General features: G+C 44.7%; 1 protein-coding gene across 2 annotated transcripts in view; it reads left to right on the top strand.

Moving 5' to 3' along the window:
• EFCAB5 (EF-hand calcium binding domain 5) overlaps positions 1-23,127 on the top strand; it is a 111,159-nt gene that overhangs the window by 45,952 nt on the left and 42,080 nt on the right. Inside the window, exons 8-13 of one of the 2 annotated variants that reach the window (XM_084802739.1) lie at positions 2,757-2,912; positions 13,824-13,923; positions 16,214-17,359; positions 19,190-19,267; positions 19,370-19,462; positions 22,129-22,343. In XM_084802739.1, the coding sequence (XP_084658865.1) occupies positions 2,757-2,912; positions 13,824-13,923; positions 16,214-17,359; positions 19,190-19,267; positions 19,370-19,462; positions 22,129-22,343 (1,788 nt within the window). The remainder of the gene's footprint in view (positions 1-2,756; positions 2,913-13,823; positions 13,924-16,213; positions 17,360-19,189; positions 19,268-19,369; positions 19,463-22,128; positions 22,344-23,127) is intronic. The other variant, XM_084802740.1, reaches the window with a different exon arrangement.

The following is a 23,127-nucleotide window of genomic DNA, read 5'->3' as shown; positions in this document are numbered from 1 at the left end:
AGTCCTACTTTTTATTAATACTGGGCATTAAATGAGGCCTTTGTTTAATTCATTTGCTAGATAGAGTTTTGAAAAGTCAGAAGAATTCAAGAGCACTACTGCACAGCTAAGTGTGCAATTGACAACAATTGCTTTTGTGTGCTTGGCCTTTGGGATCAAACCCATATCCTTGTACAAGCTGAATGAAAGTTCTACCACCAAGCTGTATCCCCACCCCTCAACACTGCTTCTTGCTTAAATTCTCGCTCTAAGACGGGAAAGCTAGTTTTCTGCCCAACGTCTATGCAAACATAGCACTTCCTCAGCACTGGGTCACCAATACATCTCTACTTGTGTACTCAGTGTTCCTTGTTTGCAGACTCCTTGTCAACTACCAAGACTTACAGATCCAATTTGGAAGTTAACACCTCAGCTAGGCTGGGTGATGTCGGCACATGCCTTCCATCCCAGCACTCTGGAAGCAGAGGCCACCCTGGTTCACAAATTGAGTCCAGGACCAGGGATACACAGAGAAACTCTGACTCAAAACACAAAAAATAAATGAAATAAATACAGTGAAGATCATTAAGTCTTAAAATAACCTAAAGACTTATTTTGATTCGTTCTTTGCAAGGGTATAATGACACAATGGCTCCCATGTATTTTCACTTTCCTTTTGTTCTTACAAGCCCTGGCCAATTTTCTGTAATTGCTGTATTTAGAATTGAATTTGTAATTAAGTGGGTGACTGGTTGGTAATCCTTATGTGATACAAGGACACGTATCAGTTAGAGTGTGCTCACTCAGAAAACCCACAGATTGTAAGTCCAGAGTGCTGAACGTTCAGAGGACAGTTTTAACTAATCCTTGATTCAATAGAAACCCCATACCCAAAAAGATTCAAATGGCTTTAGCATTAATTCCCCAAAGCTAAATAGAACATAGGATGACCTTTTTATCATGAGCCAATATTTTTAACACTAAAGGATTGACCCACAGTCTAAAAATGTTAATTATGTAATAATTTGACAATATAAGTAATTTAGAAAATGCCTACTTATCAAGCAAAAAGTCATTCACGCTAAAGAATGAGATCTGAGGATACTGAACTAATTAGCACCAGTCACCCTCCACCACCCAGCTCGGCGGCTCTCAAACTTCAGCAAACCTATAGGGCTTGTTAAAACACAGACTGATGTCAACCCCGGGGCTTCCGATGCAGTAAGCCAGGGGCAGAGCTCCAAAATACTGCCATCACGTTCTCAGGCAATGCTGCTGGTGTAGGGACCGCACTTTGGAAATCACCGACCTCATCCAGCTCTCCTAAGAGGACGGTCCGATTCGATAAGAAAAGTGACCATAAAGTTGTTACACGGAGTGCCCAGATTCTGTGCCCACTGCGTTTACGTCCCTGTGGCCTCACCATGTCCCCCTGACTTGGCCACTACTGCGATACCCATTTCGCCAGTGAAAGATCATGGAAACGAGGCTTTGGACCCATATACACAGTTAACCCTTGTACTATCTGTTTCTCTGGGTGTTAGATAAGAACTTAACTGTGCTCATTGATCCATCAAGGAAAATGACAACTGAGGGCTTAGGGATGTAGCTCAATTGATAGAACAGTTGCCTACCACGCCCCAGCCTGGCGTGAGCCCGGTCGGACATAACTCCAATCTCAGCAGTCAAGAACCGGAGGCAGGAGGTTCAGAAGTTTAAGGCAGCTCTTGTCTACATTGCGGTCCGAGGCCAGGCTGGAGGTGAGACCCTGCCTCCAAAACAAACAAGCAACCTCTTTTTTTTTTCCAAAGCGGAGTAATAATTTATAATATATTCACATAGCTACAAATATATCTTTTTTAAGAAGTGTATTGTATATCTACTGGTGTCTCTATCTGTGCAACTACATACACACGTGCGTGGGTTCCCTCAGACGTCAGATCCCTTGGAACTGGTGTTGAGGTATTTGTGATCTACCTGACTGGATGCTGGGATTTGAACTCTGCTCCTCATGTTTAAGCAAATAGCAGTTAAATGCTGAGCCATCTCTCCAGCCCCAAACGTGTCTGCTACCTGCTACACTCTAAATGTACCTACATGATATTAACGAGGGACGGTCACCTTTAAATGTGTGCTCATGTTGGGTTAGAGATATGGCTCAGTGGTTAAGGGCTCTTTCTGACCTTGCAGAAGACCCATGTTTGATCCCAAACCTCCACATGGTGGCTCACAACTGTCTGTAACCCCAGTTCCAGGAGATCTGATGCCCTCTTCTGACCTCCAAGGGCACTAGGCATCCATGTGGTCACAGACACACATGCAGGCAAAACATTCACATACACAAAATAAAAATAAAATTGAAGGAAAAAGTTTAAATGGTGGCTAATGAATATGTAAAAACACATTCCATTTTAAACAAGTGTCTAATTTTCAGTAGCAAATTACTAAATTGGAACTTTTCACATGCATGCTAATTACATATTAGTTACAAGAGCTAGAAGCCATGTTGATGGAGCTGAAGAGGAGATAGACGCACATCAAGGCTGTCTCTGCTCTCCCTTTCAGTTTAGTTTCCTGGTGTCTCTTCACAGCAATAGAAAAGAAACCAAGACCAGCCCACGGAGTGTCACTCACATGAAAATACTTGGCATGATAACCAAAAAATGTGGAAATATTTTACAGCTGATGTCTTTTTACATACATGGACTGAAAGCCATTGGGAAAATCCAAACACAGAGCACAGTTTTAAGCCATCTTTATCCTGCTTTTTTCTGCAGTACATTTCTTCACATATTGCAGACTTGAAAAGCGATGTTTTTGAGGAACTCCTTAAACACCTTTGCCACCGCGCAGAAGAATTCCGGGAGATAATAAAAGCCGATATGAGGAGACAGATATTTGTTGAACTCTTCCTACATTGTGACACTGGGAAGGTAGGTAAGACACTGAGAGTCGACTTCTCACACAATTCGTTGTGAGGGACCGGCCCACTACCCACCAATTGATGATGAAATTGATTACTAAGAGGAATAGAAATGCAGAGAGTACAATCCTCATTTTTAAACCATCAGATTCAGATCTGACTTATCAGTCACTCAAATCTTAGAGAACTTTTGTTTGTACTCCTCTTATTATCGAATGGGCCCACCCTTGCCACACCTTGAGTGGCATTGCTTTTTTAGCATTTTTAACTTGCTCTAAATCTCTCTCGTGCATACAACTGAGGCCAGAGAGGGTTTCGAGCCCTTGGGGCTGGAGTGATGGGCATTTGTGACTCTGTTTGGATGCTGGGATCTAAACTGTGATCTAAACTTGAGCAGCCAGTGCGCGTAGCCAGACCCTCATGCTAGATCTAATAGACAATTTATATATTCAGAAGTGTTTCTAAGAATGAGGTTCAGGAGGAGAGTTGTGAGTTGAGGTATCCAACGGACTTGCAATAGTTGATACAGATTTAACTTAAATATATTTAATAAGCCTCATGTTTGTTGACTTGTATCCCCTTGCTCCACAAGTGATTTTTAATGTAATATTGCAATAGTTGATATGTTTAATAAGCCTTGTGTTTGTTTACTTGTATCCCCATGCTCCATAGGCGATTTTTAATGTAATACTGTTTAACTTCACCGTAAACATGAAAGAAGCAGCAGAGCATTGCCAGTTATGTTTTAGGTCACAAGCTTCTACTTTTGTGGAACCAACAGTTGTTGGCTTTGCTGATGAGGAGGAGGTTTAGTTTGAAAATAAATAAGCCATTTGAAATGTACTGAATATAACTAAAATAAATCCTATTCTTGTATCCACTGACCCCCCTCCCCCCTTTTTCCTTATTTATGTATTTGTTTGTTTGTTTGTTTATTCACATTATATTTTGGTCATAGCCCCATCTCTCTTCACCTCCCAGTTCCACACTCTCTCCTGCTTCCCCCCTCCCCCTCCCCTATTTCTCAGAAAAGGGAGCCCCCTTTCCCATCAACCCCAGCTCATCAAGTCCTATCAGGACTGAGCACGCCCTCTTCCCCTGTGGCCTGGCAAGGCGCTCCTGCCCGGGGGAAGTAATCGAAAAGCTGGCAAGAGAGTCCAAGTCAGAGAGAGCCCCTGTTCCCCTTACTGAGGGGGCTACATAGAGCCTGAGCTGCCCATCAGCTACATCTTGAGGCTCCACACAACAGCACCTCAAAGCAGATGCTGAGACTCACAGCCCAACATTGGGTGACACATAGGGAGCCTTGTGGAAAAGTGTGGGTGAGAAGAAAAGGACCTGGAGGTGGCAGGGGCCTCGCAAGACCAATAGAGGCAACTGACCAGGCCCAGCGGGGCCTGTTGAGACTGAAACACCAACCGAGGACCTTGCACAGACTGGGCGGAGACCATCCCCCCCTTTTCAAACTAAGAGTTGCCACAGAATGCCATGTTACTGCATAAAAATCCCAAGACAACTCAAAGCCCACTGCAGCGTCAGTAGGTCCAGCCTCTCGGCACATCCCCTGAGCCACAGGAAAGAGCGTCAGGACCCTGATTAGATTTATTTTGTTCTCTTTACAAACCTTAGACATACAAAGTTGGTGTTGACCTCACTCACACCTTACAAATTGAAAATAAAATGCCAAAGCCTGTTTCAGGTGCTTTCTTATACAAAAAGCAAACTGTGGTGTAAGAACACAAAATGCCTTCCTATTTACTTTCTTTCTTATTTATTATTTTATTAATTTATTTGGGTTACATCTCAATTGTTATCCCCCTTACTTGTATCCTCCCATTTCTCCCTCCCTCCCTCTTTCACCCTATTCCCCTCCCCTAGGGCTGTGACAGGAGGGGACCTCCTCCCCCAGCATATGGTCACAGCCTATCAAGTCTCATCTTGGTAGCCTTCCTATTCTTTCTCTGAGTGCCACCAGGCCTCCCCACCATGGGGAAGTGGTCAAATATGGGGCACCAGAGTTCATGTCAGAGTCAGCTCTCCACAAAACTGTGGAGAATGTCCTATCCGTTGGCTAGGTCTGAGTAGGGGTTCAATGTTTACTGCATGTATTATCCTTGGTTGGTGCAGTAGTTTGAGCAGATCCCCCTGCGTCCAGATCCACCCGTCATGATGTTCTTCTTGTAGGTTTCTAGGGCCCTCTGGATCCTTTTGTTTCCCCATTCTCCCATGCTTCTCTCACCTAGAGTCCCAGTAGAAGGTCTTCACATCTATCCCAGTCTCCTGGTAAGTGAGGACCTTCATGGAACATCCCTTTTGGGCTAGTGTTTGATTATAAGTGAGTATACACCATGTGAATCTTTCTGGGTCTGGGTTAACTCACTCAGTATGATATTTTCTAGTTCCATCCATTGCCCACAAATTTCAGGATTTTCTTGTTTTTAATAGCTGAGTAGTATTCCATAGTGTAAATGTACCACTGTTTCTTTATCCATTTTTCGGCTGAAGGACAGTTAGGTTGTTTCCAGGTCCTGGTTTTTACAAATAAGGCTGCTATGAACATGGTTGATCATATGTCTTTGCTGTGTGGTGGAGCATCTTCTGGGTATATTCCAAGGAGTGGAATAGCTGGGTCTTGAGAAAGCACCAGGTTGATTTTCAAAGTGGTTGTTCAAGTTTGCACTCCCACCAGCAATGAAGGAGTGTTCCCCTTTCTCTACACCCTCACCAGCATGTGGTGTCACTTGAGTTTTTGATCTTCGCCATTCTGATGGGTGTAAGATGGAATCTCAGAGTTGTTTTGATTTGCATTTTTCTGATGACTAAGGATGTTGAGTATTTCTTTAAGTGTTTCTCAGCCTTTCGATATTCCTCTGTTGAAAATTTTCTGTTTAATTCTGAGCCCTATTTCTTAACTGATTTATTGGGTTTGGTGGTGTTTAATTTCTTGAGTTCTTTATATATTTTGGATATTAGACCTTTGTCAGATGTAGGGTTGGTGAAGATCTTTCCCCAGTCTGTGAGCTGTCGCTTTGTTTTGTTGACAGTGTCTTCTGCATTGCAGAAGCTTCTCAGCCTCATGAGGTCCCATTTAATAACTGTTGACCTTAAAGCCTGGGCTGTTGGTGTTCTGTTCGGGAAGTTGTCTCCTATGCCAATGATTTCCAGGCTCTTCCCTACTTTCTTTTCTAACAGATTTAGTGTCTGTGGTTTTATGCTGAGGTCTTTAATCCTCTTGGACTTGAGTTTTGTGCATGATGATAAATATGGGTCTACTTGCATTTTTCTACATGTAGACATCCAGTTAGACCAGCACCATTTGTTGAAGATGCTACCCTTTTCCCATTGAATAGATTTGGCTTCTTTGTTAAAAATCAAGTGTCCCTATGTATGCGGATTGACTTTATTTATTTTAAAGATGTATTTCATCCTACATGTATACTTCTTTTGCCTACATGTGTGTATGTGCACCACATGTGTGAGTGCCCAGGGAGGCCAGACAAGGGGGCTGGAATTTCTCCAATTGGAGTTAGAGGAAGTTGTGAGGCGCCATGGGGTGCTGGGAACTGAACCCAAGTCGTCTGCAAGAGCAGCAAGTGTTCTGTGTTGTTTTGAACAAGAAATTTGGATTTGAAGTTGGGCGTTTGAATGCTTGATTGCAGTCGGTGGCGCTGTTTGGCGGGGCTTAGGAGGTGCTGCCTTGCTGCAGGAAGTGTGTCTAGGGTGGGCTTTGAGGTGAGAAGCCTCACTTTCTCCCAGTTTAATCTCTCTGATTCATGGGCGGCTGAGGTGCAAACTCTCAGTTTCATGAACTCTCGGCAAAACTACCAACTGTCCTGCCTACCACCTGCTACCATGCTGTCCCCACCATTATGGATTCTAATCCCTGGAACATAAACCCAAGTCAGCCCCCCTATAAGTAGCTTTGTCAAGGTGTTTTATCACAGCAACAGGAAAATAACTAACTCATGCTCTTAACCTCTGAGCCATATCTCTAGCCTCCATCTTTTCATTTTGAAATGTTAATATGTACAACTTATGCAGCTTCAAGGTGTCTAGACACCAGTGGCCACTTCATGGAAACCACTAATGCCTCGATGGAATTTTATAACTTAAGTGACAGAATTCAAATAAGAGATGTGTCAAAGCTGGGCGTGGTGGCACATGCCTTGACCACGAGCACTCAGGAGGCAGAGGCAGACAGAGCTCTGTGGATTAAGGACCAGCCTGGTCTACATGGAGATTATCAGGCCAGCCATACTACATAGGTGAGACCCTGTCTCAAAAATCAAAAGAAAAAAGAAAGAAAGAAAGAAAGAAAGAAAGAAAGAAAAGAAAAGAAAAGAAAGAGTATGCCTCTACTCAAGGGCTTTCACAAGGAGAGATATTTTTATTCCTCCCCTTGCCTCCTTATTCTCTTCCTCTATTGCATTTTTCTGGAAATTTCTGTGGGATGTTTAGTGCCATCAGACTTTCTTTATGTCTTAGGGTCTCTATTGCTGTGAAGAAACACTATGACTAAGGCAACTCTTTTTTTTTTTTTTTTTTTTTTTTGGTTTTGGTTTTTCGAGACAGGGTCTCTCTGTGTAGCCTTGGCTGTCCTGGACTCACTTTGTAGACCAGGCTGGCCTCGAACTCACAACCACCCACCTTCCTCTGCCTCCCGAGTGCTGGGATTAAAGGCGTGCACCACCATTCCCTAAGGCAACTCTTATAAAAGGGGCTGACTTACAGTTTGAGGAACTCTCTAGTTCACTGTCATCATGGTGGGGCACATGGCAGCGTGCAGGCAGAAATGGCGCTGGAGAAGGAGCTGAGAGTCCTACATCTTGATCTGCAGGCAGCAGAAGGAGACTGTGTGCCACACTAGGCCTGGTTTGAGCATCTGAGACGGCAAAGTCCTCCTCCACAGTGACGCACTTCCTCCAAGAAGGTCACACCTACTCTAACAAGGTCACAGCTCCCAATCGTGCCACTCCCTATGCACCGAGCCTTCAAGCAGATGAGCACATGGAGGCCTTTCCCACACACACCATCGCACTTTCAGAACTATGGTCAGGAACTTGTTTCCCGTACTTATTCAGTCCCACGATCTGAGTGATGCGCGGCTGCTTCTTGCTGTCACCTGAGCGCTCTTTGTCCCACATCACCAATAGAGATGCCGCCGTTTTTTAATATTTATTTTTATTTATTATTATGTATAGAGTGTTCTTTCTGCATGTGCACCTGCAGGCCAGAAGAGGGCATCAAATCACATTACAGATGGTTGTGAGCCACCATGTGGTTGCTGGGCCTTGAACTCAGGACCTTTGGAAGAGCAGGTGGCGCCCTTAATCACTGAGCCATCTCTCCAGCCCGATGCCGCCGTTTTTAAAGATCTGATCTTAGTACAGGAATCAAAACACATCAAGAAACATCCAAACGGTTGTCTCTGGATTGGTGTTAGATCTTTTTCCTTCTTGTTTCCTCGAGCTAGTGCATAATCCTTCATTCCCTGGCCACCTATACTTCATTCACCTTTGTCAGACTTCGTCATCCACCTCTCAAAGTGCTTCTGGGGAAATGCTGCAGAATTGACAGGGACCTCTGGGTCTTTCTTCTTCTTCTCTCTGCATGTCCACACAAAGAAGACGCAGGCCGACGTCATACCCTTCATGTCCTGGGATCCCCTTTAGCCATCCTGACTGTATGCAGGGTAAGGCACGATGTGAGCACTGTAAGGACATTCACAAGAGCAGATAACACTCCGGGAGCGGAGGGGCCGGGCAGGAGAGGACGCTGAATGGAACCATAGTTTAGGCACAGTCGCCTAAATATTTGCAGCAGTTATCTGCAAGTTTGAACTTAAGCTTTCTGCTAGTGAGTGGGAAGGGGGTGGGGAGACGTACAGCTAACAAAGCATACCCACGGCCATTTTTTTTCCTAAGAGAAATATAAGTTTTTCCTAAGAAAACATTGAAGGCGCTGGAGAAATAGGAGGGTTAGGGAAAGCATTCGCTGTATAAGCGTAAGAATCTGAGTTTAACCCTCAGAATCCACGTAAAAAGCCAAGCATAAGCCAGGCGGTGGCGGTGGCCACGCACGCCTTTAATCCCAGCACTTGGGAGGCAGGGGCAGGTGAATCTGTGAGTTCGAGGCCAGCCTGGTCTACAGAGTGAGTTCCAGGATGGCTAGGGCTACACAGAGAAACCTTGTCTCAAAACAAAACAAAATATACAGACAAGGAAGGCTAAGTATGGTATCACGTGCTTAAAATCCCAGTGCTGGGCAAGCAGAGATAGCACAGTGGGATCATGGGGTGCTCTGGCCAGTCAGCCTAGTCTACTCAGAGAGTTCCAGACCACTGAGAGATCCTGTTGAAAAAGACTACATTGTCCTCTGGCCTCCACGTGCATGCATATGTAGCTGCAGACACAAAAGAGAGATAGAGACAGACAGAGGGAGAGACAGAGGTAGGTACAGAACAGATTGGGGGTACAAATAGAACCAAAGAGATCTCCTGAAGGTAGTCATTAAAGAGATGCTGTGTGATACAGTCAGTGTCTTTTGTGATGTACTCCTAACAAATGAGTCTATTATTTTTTTCTTAAGGCATGTTTTAGTTTCTGTGTCTGTGATGGATTATATAAGCATGCATGTACATGCCTTGGTGAACATGTAGAGGTCAGGGATCAGCTTACAGAAGTCATCTCCTCCTCCCACTGTGCGGGTCCCAGGCATGGCGCTCAGGTTGGCAGCCTTGGTAACATCTTGCTAGGCCCTATAGCCACATTTATTCAATCATTTATTTGTTTGTTTGTTTATGGATTTTTCCAAGACTGGTTTGTCTATGTAGCCACGGATGTCTTTAAACTCACTCTGTAGACCAGGTTGGTCTTAGACTCAGACATATGCCTCCCTCTGCCTCCTTGAGTGCTGGGATCGAAGGTGTGTACCACTGTGCTCAGCTTTATAGCCACTTTAAAGAACACGTATGACACCAGACATGACCATGCAATTTGTTATGCAGCCATAGCAGGCCTTGAACTTGCAATCCTCCGCCTCCACCTCCCGTGTGCTGGTTTTACAGGTATGAATCACCACAACCAGCTAAGAGAAGAAGTAATTCTCAAAAAAGGAACTAACACATTGACGTTTAGTTTCTCAGATCCATGCTCATTTAACTCAGGAATTTAGTCTATAAAATCTGCAATGCCTGTCTGTCTTTCCAGCACTGCCCCAAACAGTGCCTCTTTGACAGAATTTGCTGGGTTATTCTGGTGTCATGATTTTTATTTCCTGGTAAGATGCCTAGAAGGCAGCGAGTGTCTGTTGGCCAATTAATTTAGCTGCAGCTCCAATGCCATGGTCAACATGGTGGGATAGTATTTGGAGAAATGAGAAGAGATTTGTTTGTGTTCCTTGTTTTTCTTCCCATCATTAAACAGTTATGTGGGGATCTTGGAAAGAAGGTAGAATGTAGAATCCAGAAGACACTTGAATTTATGAATAATATCTTTTTTTAGCAGTAGCTAAAAATGCTGGGTTCTTGAAAAAGACTAGAGAACCAAAGAGCAAGGAAGAATAAGTAATAGTATCAAAAAACAGTATCAAAGCAGTCTGTGTCTCACCAGGAGACTGCGGCCAGCTGGCGGGAGGAGGAGGTTGGAGACTTTGTAACTAAAGCTTGGAGATTGTCTGGGCTTCTAAAGTAGGTTGATACCTGATTCTCCATTCTTTAGCCCTAGTCAGAGTTGGAGGCTGAAGATAGCATCACAAATATTTGGAAAGTCCAAGTAGGCGGCACCGTGGGGAGATTTCAAGACAGCAGAAGGCAGTCTCCGCAGATGGGCCTGTGAGCACTTTCCGTTATCCCTAACAGCCAATGACCTGCGTTCCTAGATACACTTTGTGAAGAGGGTTCTGAGAATAGCTCTAGAAAGAGACTCGGGCTTTTGTCAGGAGCCAAGGGTATAAAAAGTAAGAACCATAACAAAACTTTGAACTGGTAAGTAACATGTTGTTAATATACCACACAGTCAACAAGTACCATGACTGGCACCAAGCAGGATGCTCCTTTTCCTAATGGCGGGACACCATATAAGCCCCTAAAGAAAAATGGACAAAGAGCACAACACGAAATTCCTAGAGTCAAACTATATGGTCAACAATAGAGAGAAAACATCTTCCCAAACACTCCTAGTGAAAGTTAATAGCTATTGCGTCTTTGTGAAACAATCTAGATATATCTATTTAAATAAACATTTTACACACACACACACACACACACACACACACACACACACACACACACACACACCACTTCAAACAACTGAGCCATTCCAGACTTTTTATCCTATAAAGATAACAGCTTTAGTGAGTAGGACTATTCTTGTAGAACTCTTCGACAGGGAAAGCTGTCTAAGGAATGCTTATCTGCTCAAGACATGCTTTAAGAAAGATAAGATGTTGGCTGTGGAGGCTGAAGGAGAAGCAGTGATCCTGTGTTGGCCTCTAGAAAGACCCAGACTCTCAGTTGTGGTTACCGTCAAGAAAACTAAATTTGCTGTACAGTAAGGTCAAGGAATCTGGTCTTCAAGTTTTCCTGGATGCAAAATCCTGCCCAGCACTGCCTATGTGCATCCTTCCAGACATCCCAGAAGATTTGTAAGATTCTGTTTGGGAACTCACTAGGAGTACTTGGGAGAAAAGAAAGATGACCGTGGAATAAAGGGAAGTTGAGTAGCTCCGGAAAGCAGGGTCCTCAAACTCGCAGAGGAGCATCTGTTGATGAGCCACCATGACGTACGTACTATGCAGAGAAGCGAGAAGGGAACGGCTGGCCCGGAAAAGAAGTCAGCTGCTCCGTCATGTCTGCCCAAACTATCTGAACCAGCTCTCCCAGGAAGCTGAGCTGAGGGAAGGGCTGCTCTGTGGAGAACCTCTCTTCAGAATCTGTGAGAAGAAGGCAAGGAGTAACAGGCAGAAGATCTTTGGAATTAGAGATGGTAACAGTATCAGCGAAGAACCCTAGCACTCTCAGAATAAAAAAAAACTTGAGTAAACCACACTGTTGAAGGTAAGAAAGCTGCCAGAAAGAAAGCTAAGCCAGGCATGGTGGCACACGCCTTTAATTCTATGTGAGTTCAAGGTCAGCCTGGTGTATAGGATGAGTTCCAGTGCTGTGTAGAGAGACTGTGTCTCAAAAACAAAAACAAAAACCAGGGGTCAGAGGTTAGGAGCACGTATTGCTCTTGCAGAGGACCTGAGTTCAAGTCTCAGCACCTACATCAGTGGCTCATAATGACCCATCTCTCCAGCTCACCTGTAGTCCCAGAACTTGGGAAGGCAAAGCAGGAGGATATTGAGTTCCAGGCCAGCCTAGGCTACCTACCAAACCTCAGGCTGTACTGGGCTACATAGTAAGATCTTGCCTTAACCCCCTTCCAAAATCACATTTAAAAAAGGCGGTTTAAGTAATGAAAGCCGGGCGGTGGTGGTGCACTCCTTTAATCCCAGCACTCCAGAAGGCAGAGGCAAGTGGATCGGTGTGAGTTCGAGGCCAGCCTGGTCTACAAAGTGAATCCAGGACAGCCAAGGCTAACACAGAGAGCCCCTGTCTCGAAAAACCAAAAACAAACAAACAAACAAACATACACACATTCTGTCCGTCTAATATGCGTTTGTGCATGCTTTTTAGGCATGCACATGTAGAGGTCAAAGGATAACCTTGGGTGTTCTTTTTGTTTGTTTGTTTGTTTGAGACGGAGTCTCTCTTTGGCCAGGAACTTGCCAAGTCAGCTAGACTGGCTGGCCAGAGAGGCCCAGGGATCCACCTGTCTCCACCTTCCCAGTGCTGAGACTGCAAAGACTCACCACCACACAGCTTTTGTTTATTTGTTTTTGTTTATTTGTTTGATTGGAGTTCTGTTTGTCTTTTTGAGACAGGGTTTCTCTGTGCAGCCTTGAACTGGATCTGTAGACCAGGCTGGCCTTGAACTCACAGCGATCCGCCTGCCTGTGCCTCCTGAGTGCTGGGATTAAAGGTGTGTGCCATCACCACGCTGCTCCACACCCAGCTTTTTTATGTGGGTTCTGGGGACAAAGCCTAGGTCCTTATGGTTGTAAGGCAAACATTTCACCAACCGAACCATCTCCCAACCCCCTGTATGTACTTTAAACAGTTGTTACTTCTAGCTCCTAAGATCACAGATGGTATTGGCCTTACCTTTTCTTTTTTATGCTTTTCTGCAATTAAAAGTTCCTCAAAATAGTGTATGAAGGGACAAGTAAGGAGCAGTCAACTGTATGAGACATATACAAGTCATGTTAGATAAGAACTGAGTAGCACTCATTGAATTCAGCAAGCAATTCCAGTCACAGCAAATAGTGGTTAAATATCCACTGAGCCCAAGGAATTTCAGCATGCAGCAAAATGGAAGAATTGCATAGAGGCCTGCAGGCAAGACCCAGCTTCTTGGTTTTTGACCCAGCTTTTGTTTTCATAACGATGACGGAGGTGGTGATGGTCAGGATGGTAGACTAGTCAGGAAGTCATGACCTAGCAACATAAAAAGTTTAAGTCTGACCCTTACCCAGATCTAACCAATGGACAGAACATTCTCCACAGTTGAGTGGAGAGTGGGATATGACTTTCTCAAGTACTCTGGTGCCTCATATTTGACCATGTCCCCTGGAGGGGGAGACCTGGTGGCACTCAGAGGAAGGACAGCAGGTTACCAAGAAGAGACTTGATACACTATGAGCATATACAGGGGGAGGTAATCCCCCTCAGGAACAGTCATAGGGGAGGGGAATAAGGGGAAAATGGGAGGAAGGATGGGAGGATACAAGGGATGGGATAACCATTGAGATGTAACAAGAATAAAATAAAAAAAAAAAGTTTGAGTCTGCTGCCACCACTGATTGCAAACTTTCTGTGTAGGTGAAGGTCTTGGATCGGCAGAGGACACTATCCTTGCTGGAAGCATTCTACGACCAAACTTCACACACCACTAGGGGTTTACTCCGAAACCCAAGACAGTGTAAGTGTCACTCAGGGGTACGAGTGTCCTGATGCTGGGCGTCAGAGTACAACAGGGTCGTTCTGCCCCCAGGGACTCTTGGTACCCTCTCCCTGAGCATGGCGGCCATCGCCTCTCTCCTTGTCCATATTCCCACCAATTCACTCCTCCTCGCAACTAGAAGTGTTTTTTTTTTTTTAACCAGAGTGCAATATTCAAACTTGTGACATATCAGAACTCAACTAGAAACAAATTTTAAATGTGTTCCAATGGAGAAAGGTTTTGGTGATCATTTGAATGTTTCAGAAATTAAGTTAAGCAGGGTTATTCCGTTTATAATTCCAACTCAGAACTCTAAGGTTTCTATGGAAGACAATTCCTTTGCCCAAGCAGCTTTACTGACGTGCTTTTATGGTAAAACATACATGTATGTTTACATGTTAAAACATTATTCTAAATATTTATCAATAAATATGATTACAGGGTTGTTGATTTTTCTTTCTTACATTTACCTACTTATTATGAGAGAGAAAGAGAGGAGGGGGAGAGCGAGCCATAGCATTCCTGTGGAAGTCAGAACGCAGCGTTGAGTTCTCTCCTACCATGTGGGCACAGAACTCCAACTCAGATGCTCCGCTCTGGTTGGCAGCAAGCTCCTTTACCTCTGAGGCATCCTACAGCCCTATTTTTTTTTAAATAGAATGTCTTTTATTTTGTTTTGTTTTTTGTTTTTCCAAGACAGGGTTTCTCTGTGTAGCCTTGGCTATCCTGGTCTCACATTGTAGACCAGGCTGGCCTCAAACTCACAGCGATCTGCCTGCCTCTGCCTCTCGAGTGCTGGGCCACCACGCCCAGCAAGAGAATGTCTTTTAATGGCTGGTTTGTCTTATTTCTGTTTGTAGACTCATTACTTGGATACCTAAAAAAAAAAAAAAAATCTGTGAGTGATAAATGGAAAGCTATAGGAGCCACAGTGTTATAGCTTGATTATCACCATTTTGGGGAGGATGGGGACAGGCAAAAATTGCAGGATTTTATGGAGTCTTATGTGAAGGGGATGTCTTTTCAGACTGGGTCTCGCACTATGCCGCCCAGTCAGTCCCAGGAACCTCAGTCTCCCACCTCACCTGAATGCTGGCATCACGGGCCAGTGTGGTCGCACCCAGCAGATTCTGCTGCTTTTTAACAGGGTGATCCTGGTGAATACTATCCAGTCTTCCCCTAAAGCCCTTCCCTCTTTCCTCTCCGCCCCCCTCAGTTCTAGAAACTGAACTTTTTATTAAGCACACAACCTGCCCTGAGCCTGCACTCTGACTCCTTTGCGTAAAGACGCATGTGCCCACCTGAGTCATGGAAGAAGAGCCAAAGGAAAGGGAAGGAGTGAAAAGGGAAGCGAGAGAGAGATTGCCGCTGATAAGGCTAGCTATTGGCTCTATGACGTATAACATAGAATTTTCAATTCATTATTATTTAAGTGTGAGTGGGGGGGGGGAGGCGGTGGGTCCATGCCACACAGCGCTTTGTGGAACTGATTGTCTTCTACCTCTAAGCGGGATCTAGAGGTCAGACTCTGGTCATCCACGTGGCGCAGCAGGCACAACGTTTTTTTTTTAAAAATGTTTGAGGCGGAAGACAGCTCCATTCCCCACCTCTGCCCTCTGCTTACTGTGTGGAAACGGGACACAACAGTAATGGGCAAATTTTATTTGTTTTAGAAATCCAAGCAGCATTCCAAAAGAAGAGATATGTTTGTTTTGTAAAACACACCTTTCGGGAAGAGTTGATAACTAATCCACAGTAGTGAGGGATCTTCTGGTCCCTTCCGTATCTAGTTGCAGCAAAGGGTATCTGATATTTTGTTTGTTTTGTTGTTGTCTAAGACAAAATCTCCTTATATATGGATCTTGCTATGTTGACCAGGCTAGATTCAAACTCACAAAGATCCACCTGTTTCCGCCTCCAGAGCGCTGGGATTAAAGGCATGTGCCACCACACAAAGCTCTGATATTTATTTGTATGGTTGGCTGGTTTTTTGAAACATGGTTTTTCCCATGTAACAGAGCCTTGGCTCTCCTGGACTCACTCTTTAGAGCAGGCTGGCCTCGAACTCACAGAACTACACCTGCCACTGCCTCCCAAGTGGGATTAAAGGTGTGCGTGCGTCGCCACACTGGGCTTGATGTTTATTTTTAAAGTGATAAGCTTATGCTATAATCACTTCCCTCGAATCTATTTTTTACATTAGTTCAATAATTCTGATTCTGTGCTGTAAGATCAATTGTTTAGAGAAATATTTTGCTGTCTGCATCAGGGCCGTTTGTCGAATTTGGGGAGATAGAGCTGGCTGAGTTCTGGGGAGACATGGATGTAAAGAAGCACATTTACGAAGACTTCGATGAGGTGCTCTTAAAGATGAATCTGTTAGTTGCTAAGAAACTTGCTGGCGATCTCCAAGAAAAAGACGATCAAAATCTCCCACAACAACAGAGAGAGACTAGCACAGATCAAGAGCCATCACTAGACTCAGAGGCAGAGCCAGAGCCAGGCAGGGAACAGAGACCCCACAGAGGGTCACTTACAGCACAGGGACAGCGGAAAGGGTCCCACAGATCATCCACTTCAGGACAAGGGTCGCGCAAAGGGTCATTGGCAGAGTCAAGATTTCCCAGAGGGTCAGTTGCCGAGCAGGGGTCCCGAAGACGCTCCACCGCCACAGAGCAGACGCAAGAGAGAGAGTCAGTTGCCGAGCAAGGGTCCCGAAGAAGCTCCACCGCCACAGAGCAGACGCAGGACAGAGGGTCAGTTAGTGAGCAAGGGTCCCGAAGAAGCTCCACCGCCACAGAGCAGACGCAGGACAGAGGGTCAGTTAGTGAGCAAGGGTCCCGAAGAAGTTCCGCAGCAGAGCAAGAGGCCCCGACAGGGCAAGACTCACACAGAGATTCAGTGTCAGAACCAGAATCAGCCAGAGGGTCAGTCACAGATGAAGAATCACACAGGGGGTCACTTTCAGAACCTGGGCAACGCAGAGGTTCAACAACAGAGCAACGCAGACGGTCATCTGTAGATTCCGGGTCTCGCAGAGGATCAGGGACAGATCAAGGACAGCGCAGAGGATCCAGGGGTCAGCGAAAAGGATCAGGGCGCAGAAAGTCAAGTTCAGAGTACTTACCACGTAAAGGGTCCATCACAGAAGAGCCCCACGATGAGTCGGGACAAGGACAGCAGACAGATACCATCCCAGAAGAAGAGAACGCAAGCTCTGCTTCACAATTACAAGAAAGCGGTGCCTTAGAAGAAAGCCAAAGCTCGGAATTAGAAACAATGAAATCTCAAGGAAAGCCTTTGCCTGTCGTCAACGAAGAGCAAGCCGCCATGGAGCCTGAGCAGCGTGAGGAAGTTCCCACAACCAGCAAAAAGGATCGTCCATTAGGTAGCAGCAAAAAAGATCACTTTCCAGGTAGGTATTTAGGTCTATAAAATAATTTGTTTTATAGATGTTTGCTTTGTTGTTGTTTGTTTGTTTGTTTTTCGACACAGGGTTTCTCTGTATAGCCTTGGCTGTCCTAAACTCACTTTGTAGACCAGGATGACCTCGAACTCACAGCGATCCGCCTACCTCTGCCTCCTGAGTGCTAGAATTACAGTCTTACACCACTGCACCTGGCTGTTGTTTTATAGATTTTTTTTAAAAATAATTTTATCTAAAAATCCTTTTTCTGGACTGGCTGTTAAAAACTCTCTTCAGAAAGTCTTCATTTAAGTTACAATCTCTGCTGGTATACCATGTCACATAAACAGCAAACATAGTTTGGTGCTCAGCACTTGAGTCTAGACGTTGAACTCTGAATTAAATAAAAACCAGAATGCTTATTATTAATTAATTTTCCTAGAATCTCGTTTGTACCAAAAGTCCATTAATAAGAAATCTAGGAATGTTTTCGTTGCTTTTGTTATTGTTGTTTTGTTTTTGAGGCAGGGTTTTGAGGCAGCCTTGGCTGTCCTGTAACTGCTCTGTAGACCAGGCTGGCCTCGAACTCAGAGATCCACCTCTCCTGCATCTTGAGTGCATAAGCCCACCATCTCCTAGATTTCAATTGGGTTTTTCAAAAGGCAGAAACATTTTGTTTTAAATGCAAGTCACTTAAATTTTCTTTTATTTCAACAATAAAATGTGTCAGGCATAGTGACATATGCCTTTAATCTCTGCACTGAGGAGGCAGAGAAAAGTGGATTGCTACAAGTTGGAGGCCAGCCTGATCTGCATAGTGAGTTCCAGGCCAGGCAAGGCTACCTAGAGAGACCCTGTCTCAGGAAAACAAACAAATAAAAACAAGCATTTGCGTCTTTCATTTTTGTATTTTTTCCTAGATGGGTTTCCAAAAGCTGTATTTTGAATAGAAGACACTCTGAATTTTAAATATTTTTTAAATTTTATTTTACGTGTATGGGTGTTTTACTTGTATATGCCTGCACCACGTGTGCAGTCTCCGCAGAGGCTAGAATAGGGCAGTAGATCCTGTGGAAGGCTGTGAGACACCGTATGGGAGCTAAGAACAGAGGCACTAGTGCTTCTCAACAGCTAAGCCATCTCTCCGGCCCCTGAATTTCAATGTGTATTCCCCACTCACCTCACTGGTTAGAATGTGGACGTCTAGCAACACTTTGCTGTAAGACAGCCTGGGAAACATAACCTCAGGTTGTGTAGCCAGACAAGCAGCTTTTGCCACAGAGCCTCTCTCAGCAATTAAAAGTATTAAGTGATTTTGTTATGATTACGACAAACCTGTTCAAGAACTTGGGTTTTGGGCTGTTGTGTAGGTAAGGAATTTGTCTGTCATTAAGCTCAGAATGTCCAATGAATTGTATTCTCTTTTCTTTTCTTTTTCTTTTTGGTTTTTGAAGACAGGGTTTCTCTGTGTAGCCTTGGCTATCCTGGACTCACTTTATAGACCAGGCTGGCCTCAAACTCACAGCGATCCGCCTGCCTCTGCCTCCCGAGTGCTGGGATTAAAGGCGTGCGCCACCACGCCCGGCATTATTTCTAATCCATAAAAATTTTCTTTTCTTCTCTATGTGTGAGTCTGTCTATCTGTCTGTCCCCCCAACCCTTTGTGTGTGTGTGTGTGTGTGTGTGTGTGTGTGTGTAAAGGAAAACTTAAAGACGTCAGTTGTTTTCTCCTACCGTGTGAATCCTTGGGCTCAGACTCAGGTCCTTGGTTTTGACAGCAAGCACTTTTATCCACTAAGTCACCACACCAGCCCTGTCCTTTTCTTTTGTTCCCCTTAGGAAGTTCAAAAAAGGATTCTCAGAAAGACAAAGCATGTGAGCCAAAGCCCCAGCACGTAGAAGGAAAGCCATGGTCAGGTAAGACCTCACTTCAGTCAACCTTCCTTTTCTCTGTACCCCAGAGGGAAAACATAGTGAAAATGAAATGAACCGGGCTGTGTTGTGGAATGTTCTTCACAGGTGAATTTTTGCTTTCTGACTGGAAGATGAATCATGTCAGATCTGAAGATGAGGAACAGGCCAAACTAATCTGTGGTGACGCCAGATTCACAGGTACACGTTAACAGAGGAAGAGCAGAGGACAGTCCAGCACACGATTGTAGATTACCGCCGTGTCTCATGAAAACCACACTGAGAGCCTTACACTGTCTTGTCCCTGGAAACTGACAGACCTAAATCAAAGCAAGACATGCACTACCGGCAGTGACATCTCCTACTGGCAGTGACACGTATACTCTTGGTGGTGATCTGTGGCTGCTGGTGGCCGCCTGTACTGTTGGTAGGGGTGTGCTATTGGTGGCAGTGTACTCGTGGTGGTGATCTCTACTATTGATGATGCTTTACTTTTGGCAAATGCTCTTAGTTAGATGATGGCTTACTTTTGGTGAATGCTCTTAGAGCATTTAAAATGTAAATCTCTGATATTGGCACACTCTATGTTAACTATTGCATTGCTCTGACACTGCTTTAAAAGCATTATCCAAGCACACGAAAGGAATCAGATATTAGATATTAGAACTCAATAAAAAATAATTATTTATTTCTTTACCCAAGCATGCTAGACAGGTGAGAGTCTTTTTGGTTTATGAAATATTTAATGAAGAAAAGAACCATTGGACAGATGAAAGAGCAGCTCTTAGCTATCAGATAAGCCACATGTTTAGCTATGAGTGTTTCAAGTAAAGCTCATATTTTTAAAATGTTATTTTATTATATTTTCCCCATCGCTTTAAGTAGTAAAACTAATTATAGTTAGATCAAGATTATTTTCTGTGTGCAACCTTTTCTCATTTAATCCAGAATCAAATAGCAAACTTTGTTTTCCATTTAATTAATTAACTAATTGGTGCTTGCGCATGTGATTACGATATGGTTGCATTTATGTGTGGGTGCCTGTGCCCATGCATCATACGTGGAAGCCAGAGGTTGGTGTTGTGTCTTTTTCTGTTGCTGATCTTTATAGATGGGGTCTTTTTTTTTCTTTTAGCACATTTTTATTATAATTTATTCACAATACATCCCGATTGTTATCCCCTCACTCTTATCTTCCCGTTCCCACCCTCCTTCCCACTTCTGCCCTATTCCCCTCCCTTACACCTCTGACAAGGGGCCCCCCTTCCTACCTCACTGTCTGACTACAGCCCATTAGGTCTCATCTGGACAACCTGCATCCCCTTCCTCTGTGTGCCTAGAAGGCCATCCTGCCAAAGGGGCAGTGATCAAATCATAGGCACCAGAGTGCATGTCAGAGGTTCAGTGACAGTCCCCTCTCCCGCTCCCAAAGTGGAGAATGAGCCGCCCATCGGCTGCGTCTGAACAGGGGGTCCGGGTTTTCTGCATGTATCATCCTTGGTTTGTGAAAGCCACCCCGGGTCCAGATCTCATGGCCTTGATGGTCTCCTTGTGGGGATCCTGACCCCTCTGGGTCCTTCCATCTCCCCACTGTTCCATATAACTCCCAGCACTCCACCCAGGGTCCAGCTGTGAGTCCCAGTATCTGTCCCAATTCCCCACTGGGTGGAGTCTCTCAGAGGACATCTATGTTGGGCTAATATCCACTTATAAGTGGATGGGGTCTTCCACAGAACCTGGAGCTTGCCATGTCAGCTTGACTGGCTGTTCAGCATTGTCCCAGGATCTGCCTGTCTGCATTCCAATAGCGCTAGGATTATGGGCACATGCTGCTGCACCCAGTTTTTAATTGGGTGCTAGGGATCTAAATCCAGCTCCTCATGGTTGCTCAGCAAGCACTTTACCCACTTCCCAAAAGCCCAAAGAACACTTTCTGACCTCAAAATATTTTAATGAGCATGCGTGATGTTTGTCAAGTTCTTATGACTGACAAGTTGATGCTCTTCATCTATGCCGATTTTTAGTGATGATGCTTTTTAAGTCGCATGAGTAATTGTTTCTAAGTTACATCAGATCCCACATAGGGCGCAGTGATTGAATCACTGAACAAATGAAACGTGAGTCATTAGGCTGGCATTTTATGAAATACAGTGTTGTCACATTGAGCTCCAAGACAAACATATTAGCTGACACTAATCTATAGGAGTTGGTGTGTAGCGTTTACTAACACATTTACCTGAGAAGTCCAGGGTGTAGCTGGCTTTATGCACAACTAGCTCCAACAGAAGACACCGCCTCTCTCGGCCTCTCAGCCACAGTCTCTGTGTCACTTTCAGTTTTAGGCAGTTTTCTTCACGTTGTCTCAGAAATGACCACAAGGGTGTCTATCTACGTGTTACATGCTACTAATTCAGCACTCAGAATGCAAAACAAAAACTACCCTAGCGGTTCTCAGAATAGTCCTGAGGCTAATTTTCACAGGCCTACGGTAGGTTTTGCTGTTGTTACATGTGGATTCTTGGCCAGATCTTACACCATGCATCCACAGAGCAAGGTGGGAAGGCTCGCTGCCATATCATTCCTCCTCTAAACTGGCAGTGGGAAAGAATGCTTTCCCAAAGCAGGCTACAGATCCTGTCACCATAGGGGAGCATGGATTGCTGAGAGGCAGAAGCTGTGGACATGGGAGCCGGGGCTTTAGCTCAGGGGTAGCAGCCATGCCGAGGACGTGCAAAGCCTTGTGTTCTCCATCACCTGCACCAAAACAAAGTGGGGGCGGGGGGAGGTGGCTGTCATAGCAGGAACTTACTTTCCCCCTGAAATCTCAGAGAAGTGTTTACTGCCTGATATATTTTCCTGCTTCACAGAGCTACATGCGATTATTAGGAATATTCAGACTTACAAGGAGATAAAAGGGAGAAGTGCTTTCAATGGAGTCTCTCTCAATTTGCTGCAGTTTGTGCAACTCCTAGAGACATTTGTCGGTGAAGACACCCCCTTAAGTGTCAGCCAGAGCCTCACCACCTTTTTTCAGAAGAACTATTCTGAAACAAAACAAGAGAAAATGAGAGCCTTAGAACAGGTGGGTAACATTTACCAATGCAATAAGTAAGGTCACTATTACCTGTAAATCTCCCAACCTCACTTGTTCCTAGTGCCGTGTCTCTTTAAAACTGTACAACCAAGCTTAGCTGTGTGGCGCACACCTTTAATCCTAACACTTGTCAGGCAGAAGGAGGCAGATCTCTGTGAGTTCGAGTCCAGCCTGGTCTACAGAGGGAATTCCAGGACATCCAGAGCTACACAGAGAAACCCTGTCTCAAAAACCAACAACAGCAAAAACTTAATACCGAGTGTGCCACTTTGCTTCAACCAGCATAGCCATTAAACACCCTTTTGATTGCTAAGATCACACTGCAGAGAAGTCGGTTTTTTTTTTCTTGCTTCTGGCAAGAGATGGCTTGTGGTGCAGCTTAGTTTCTGTCCTTTGAAGCCCAAAGTGCCGATGTGTGTAGCTGTGAAGGTGTGTGTTTGCACCGTCTACTGTGTGAGCGCATGTGCAAATGCATATATTTAGGGATGTACCTAGGCCTTGAGTGTGTATTTTTCACTCATGGGCCCCAGTGGCACGTATTTCCGAAGACTTACTGCTTTCTTAAGTGACAAACAAGTGCACACACACTGCTGCCTGTGACCAACCTGCTCTGGCCCATGGGAAGTGTAGGAATTAGTCCCGCCAGGTTTAAGTCACCTCATCACCCTTGTGAGTCGTCCAGGCTTGACGGCCCTTTGGCCTCCTCAAATGCAGTCCCTGTCCCTTAAATCAAAAGCACTTACTTACTCGTATGTGGGGCGTGTGGGGATCA

Source organism: Acomys minous (genome assembly GCF_964271855.1).
Source record: "Acomys minous genome assembly, chromosome: 12".
Lineage (NCBI taxonomy): Eukaryota > Metazoa > Chordata > Mammalia > Rodentia > Muridae > Acomys > Acomys minous.
This window is presented reverse-complemented; position numbering and strand designations above follow the sequence as displayed.